We start from the raw sequence: 6,000 nt of genomic DNA on the forward strand, positions 1-6,000 counted from the left end.
ACCCTCCGAACTATGAAACCGGATATTCTACCCCGTGAACTTTCAAAACCGGTCAAATAACCCCCTCGAGTGGTTTTGAAGGGTGGTTTTGTCTTTTTATTTTTTATTTATTTTTGCTAAATCTTTGAAAAATCATAATAAATCATAAAAAAAATCATAAAATGAAAATTTTAATTTTGTTAGACTTCTGATGAGTTGATCTACATAGTGAATATATAATATGGTATACTTTAGTACAAATTTTTTGCTGTAGCTTTAAATCTATGGTTTTCTATAATTAATTTGAATAATTCATATATGCAGTTCATGTGGTCCAATTGTGGTAAAAGTTTTATGGTGGGCTTATTATTGTATGCTTAAACTGTGGTAAAAATTTGATACTCATTGGATCACGTATAACTTAGTTATAAATAAAACATAGATTTAACAAGAATAAAGCTAAATAAATTGATAACTAAGTTATACGTGATCCACTGGGTATGAAACTTTTACCATAATACAAGCATACAATAATGAGCCCACCATAAAAATTTCACCATAATTGGATAATAGGAACTGCATATATCAATTATTTGATTTAATTACAGAAAAATATAGATTTAAAGCTACAACAAAAACTTTATACTAAAGTATACCATATTATATATTCACTGTGTAGATCTACTCATCAGAAGTCCAACAAAATTGAAATTTTCATTTTATAATTTTTCTATGATTTATTATGATTTTTCAAAGATTTAGCGGAAATAAATAAAAAAGAAAAAGACAAAACCACCATCCAAAACCACTCTAGGGGGTTATTTGACCGGTTTTGAAAGTTCAGGGGGTAGAATATCCGGTTTTAAGTTCGGGGGGTGAAGTAGTCCACCATTGATAGTTTGTGGGGTTATGTAGACTTTTTCCTATATTTTTTTCCGTTTAGCCTAAGAAAGTGTAATACAGCTACTACAATTTTATATGTAACATCAATACATGAGCTAGCTGAAATGTGTGGGGGGAAGCATCTTATGGCACTCACAATGCAAAACTCTATCACAGAGTCCAAAACAATTAATTATATACTATTTATAGTATTTTGCTGATGTGGCAGCATATTTATTGAAGAAAGAGGTAGAAAAAAAATAAGACTCCAAGTTTTATTTAGACTGTAAGTCCACATTGTTCGAGGACTCTAGAATTGTATTGTGAGTGCCCTTAGGCAGCTCATATGGACACAGAGCATAACGCTGTCTCATTGATGCCCTGTGTCATAAGGTACAATTTACTTATGTTGAGATAATAATACAATGCCATATTCATAATTGCTTCTGAGTTATTGACATTAGGCCTTGCAGAACTTCATTTTGGGGATTTGGGGATTTTCCACCCTATAGTTGTACGCTTATAATGAATGAAATCCTTCCCATTTAAAAAAACATATATAAGATGATAAAGCTAATAACAGTTTACAACACAACCTGCGCAAAATTTCATGGAAAAGCATGCCTTACATGTAAGCGGCAACGGAAACAAAGGCATAGACGGCCAATCAAAAGAAAATGGATATCGCAGGTGCAGCCCTGGTAGTTTCATGCAAGGATAGGGTACATTACTGTCCTCTCCGTACTAACATCAAAACCACGTGTTTAAAACATCCAAAAACACGCAATAAAGTTCTACATTAAGTAGTAACCTAACTAATATCAATCCAGACAGAACAGAGCAGGCTGACATGACCACCGACTTCACGCTCTTTACCTAACAGTGACAATGTCATCAATCTTCAAGATCATTCTGACACACTCGCAGGCTAGCGTAATGGCACTTGTGCTCACCAGCAAAGGCTGCACGACATTCTCCTCCAGGATGTTTGTGATCTGCCCTTTCCTCACATTGATGCCAGCGTTCTTCTCACCTCTGGCATGGCGATTCCTGAGTTCAGTGACGATGGAGATTGGGTTGAGCCCAGCATTCTCAGCAAGTGTGTAAGGAATGACCTCAAGTGCCTCAGCAAACTCCTTGATGCAGTAACTCTCCATCCCTCGAAGTTCCTTTGCCCAAGCAGCCAGCTGCATTGACATCTCTATTTCTGGAGCACCACCACCAGCAATCAAAAACCTCTTGTTGACCAAGCACCTGAAGCATCAAAAGAAGTATAACATAAAACTCCTTACTTGGTTTAAGGAAATATAGACAGCATTACTAATGCAAATGTTTAAGTCAATTAGTTGGGGGAAGGGGGCATTTTAAAAGGAACATAATGAGTACTCAATCCATCCCAAATTATAAGACGTTTGACTTTTTGACACCAAGTTTAACCACTTGTCTTATTCAAAAATTTGTGTAAAATATCACTTCTTTTTTCATGGCTTGGTTTATTAATAAAAGTTCTTCAAGAATGACTTGAATTTGACTATATTTGCACAATTTTTTTGAATAAAACAGGTGGTCAAACTTGAGGTAAAAAAGTCAAACGTCTTATAATTTGGGATGGAGTATTTACTTACGCCCAGCTAAATTGTTAGGAAATTTATAACTACCATTATATCCACCATACCATGAAAATAGCTTTACTAAATGAGGAAGGCATGCCACCAATGATCATTACAATTTCCCCAGCTTCGACATGTACTAAATCCAAGTCAAGAAATGAGCAGACAAACCCAAAGCATTAAAGCAAGAACAACTATCAAAACACTGTAGAGACTCCAGAACGACAGTGTACAATGATCACACACTTCCAAGCCTACTTTGCCATGAACTAGGTAAAGGAGGTCCATAAATTGTTTGGTAGCATAAAAGAACAACACAAAAAAAACGTAATCATTCTGCTAATGCAAATTAAGTCCTGAGAGCCCTTTATTTCAGCTCATGTGAATTGAGCAATAAATCAAAGTTGAAAGGTTTTGAAGCTACACAGGAGTCTCAACATCTATATAGTGCTAGGGTTCAATCAGGCCCAAACATGTACAGTTCACGAAAGCAACCAACCAAGACAATATACATTTAATACTCAGTCATCAACTTGTGCATTGTGTGCAAAAGTGTAAACAAAGAGCCAAGTAGACATTAGACCATAGGACAGGCCATTCCATGAAGCAGAGAGAACCACACACCAGACTCTCGGAACATATACAACATATTACATAGCAGAGTGCCGTACTGCCGTGCAACACAAAGCAGTACAGCAGAGGCAAATTAATGAGGCAGAGCATAGGAACAATCAGAGCAAAATAAAAGCGAACCACCACAGACCAGACCAGCACCTAACACTAGAAGATGCATATCCACCATGAGAAAGAGATCCCCAGAAGAACAAACAAATAGCAGGGGAGTTGGGGGAGAGGAACACCTGTGCTATGTGCCGCTAAAACCAAATCAAATATACAGGCACAATCATAAGAAATGCTTGCTCCAGCTAGCGAGTTGGGGGAGGGAAACACAGGAGGCAGAGCGCAGCCTCATTTACCAGGCAGGCAGGCAGGCAAGGAGCAGAGGAAGATGACCGCTGCCGGGACGCGGGGCACCAGGTCCTCCACTGCTGGGATGCAAGGGCACCAGGTCCACCACCACTGGGATACCAGGGCTCCAGGTCCACTGCCTTCTATTTCCCTCTCTCCATGACCGACCCCCTCCCCCCACCAACGGTAGATGACTATGTGTGGTTGATTTCCCTCTCAATGCGCATATATGCAGTCAATTCCCACCCAGTTTTGGCGTCTTGCGCTGAATTACCCACGATACAATGCCTCCCGCTTGATTTCCTCATCTGGTTCCACATCCGGTGTTCGCCACAAGCTTCAAAGTGCCCGACCGACACCATTGCACACCTAGGTAACGCCTAATCACTTAAGGCAGACGCCACACGTCCGCAAGTCATGGCAACACCAATGCCAAGGGCCCATAGCTCACCCTCGTCACCTAGGCGGCTAGGAGACTCCTCATAAACCATGGCAGTAGCAAGTACAATTAGTCTATATTTATGTCTAACATTCAGACAACCCAGCATGGTCATATCATATGGTTGATGATATAGAGGAATATATGATTGATACTAACTAAAATAGTCATGACAGGATAACAAAACACAAATGTCGGCAATCAGTGTACTATATTCAAGACAGGCAATCAGTGTACTCAAGACATATTGCAGGTTCCGGTTTTATTATATATTACATTAATGTAGATACATGGTAAAAATTTCCAAATAACCAAATTAAAACAACATACAAGTCTTCTTGCAACTTCACTAATGCACAAAAAATTCTAAACTACTGTCATCTGTGTATCCCCAACCTAATCCACCAAATTAGGCAATCATGAAGTTTATTGTACTCCAATTCTAGAAGAGCGGAATATGAAAATATTTAATGCAATGAAATCAAACCCAGTAGAAAGTTGGGAAAAACATTCTTAGTGGTACTTGAACAAAGAAGACCTCATCTGTTGAACTTTGAATACATTTTCAAATTTAAATATATATAGCCCTAGTAACCAAAGGCATATAAAGAATTTGGTGAACATAAAGCGTAAACAGTAAGATTTGGCCCAACAATAAACAACAAAGAACATAAGACAGACTAGAATTCAGAAGCAATTATGAATATAGCATTGGATTATTATCTCAACATAAGATAAATTGTACCTTATGACACAGAGGGCGTCATGGAGACTGCGTTCAGCTTCATCAATAACCAACTGGTTCGATCCCCTGACAAGTACAGTTGCGGTCCTACCCATGTCTCTGATACCAGTGATCTTCACAACCTTGCCCTCCCCAACAGAGATTTCCTCAACAACATCTGCATACCCAAGCTTATCCGTGCGGAAGTGCTCAATGTTGGCAATGGGAAGGCAGTTTAGGGTCTTGGTGATGAACTCTATCTCATCCCTCTCCACGTCCTTCACCACCAGAATCTTTGCCTTAGCAAGATAGTGCAGAGACAAGTCAGTGACCGCATCCCGCAAGATGCTCTTCTGAATGAGCAAGACATTACATCCAGCTGCCTTGATCTTCTTGACCATCCCGAGGATGTAATTGCGCTCCTCACGTAGGATGCGGTCCATCTGTGCATAGTCCGATACAATGACGCTCTGCTCAATGTCAGTCTTAGGTGGTGAGATTTGGAACTGTATGACAGCGATCTTGGCATTCTCCACCCGACTTGGGCCCCCAGCAGCATGGCTAGCCTTCTTGTCAAAGATGAGGCCACGGACGAGCTCAGTATCGTCCACGGTGCCACCAAGCTTCTTGACGATGCGGATGTCACGGAGGTCCAGAAGGTCAGGGTGAGCGGGATCCACCACAGAGAGGGCGGCGTCGACGGCGAGGGGCGAGAGGAGGGTGGAGTACTGGGAGACGACCTTGGAGTTGAGAGCAGTGGACGCGGACTTGACGAGGGACTCCCGGTCGGATAGCTCAATGGGGATGGCCATGGCGTGGAGGATCTCAACAGCGCGCGTGGCGAGGCGGTGGAGGGCGTCGGCGGCGGCGGTGGGGTGGGCCCCGGCGGAGAGGAGCGACTGGGCGCGGCGGAGGAGGGATCCAGCGAGGACGACGACGGTCGTGGTGCCGTCCCCAGCGGCGGCGTCCTGCGAGCGGGATAGCTCGGCGAGCATGCGCGCGGCGGGCTGGAGGAGCGCCATGCGGGAGAGGATGGTGGCGCCGTCGTTGGTGATGATGACCTCCTGCGCCTGGTCGCCCGAGGAGATCATCTTGTCCATGCCACGGGGGCCCAGCGAGGTGCGCACGGCGTCGGCGACGGCGCGCGCGGCGGCGATGTTGGCGCCGCGCACATCGTCGCGGCGCTTGGTGTCGGTGTAGGTCTCCGTCTTGCGGGATGGCGCGGTGGCGGCGGCGGCGGCGGCCATGGATCGAGGGGAAAGAGATTTGAGAGGGCGGTGGTGTTTAGGGCTTGGGTGTAGGAAGATGCGGCGGCGCGAGGGTTCGGGAAGGAAGAGCTAGGTATGGTGTGTTGCTGTGGCGCCGTCGCGGATCGAATCGGGGATGTTGAAATGTTG

General features: G+C 43.4%; 1 protein-coding gene across 1 annotated transcript; it reads right to left on the reverse strand.

Annotated features, from left to right (window-relative positions):
- Positions 1,406–6,000, reverse strand: LOC8077986 (T-complex protein 1 subunit delta). Its single transcript, XM_002468588.2, has 2 exons — positions 4,625–6,000; positions 1,406–2,115 (listed from the first exon to the last, which is right to left on the reverse strand). The coding sequence occupies exons 1-2, from the start codon at positions 5,848–5,850 to the stop codon at positions 1,734–1,736; spliced, it is 1,608 nt and encodes a 535-aa protein (XP_002468633.1). The 5' UTR covers positions 5,851–6,000; the 3' UTR covers positions 1,406–1,733.

This window comes from Sorghum bicolor, chromosome 1 (genome assembly GCF_000003195.3).
Source record: "Sorghum bicolor cultivar BTx623 chromosome 1, Sorghum_bicolor_NCBIv3, whole genome shotgun sequence".
In the NCBI taxonomy this organism is placed as follows: domain Eukaryota; kingdom Viridiplantae; phylum Streptophyta; class Magnoliopsida; order Poales; family Poaceae; genus Sorghum; species Sorghum bicolor.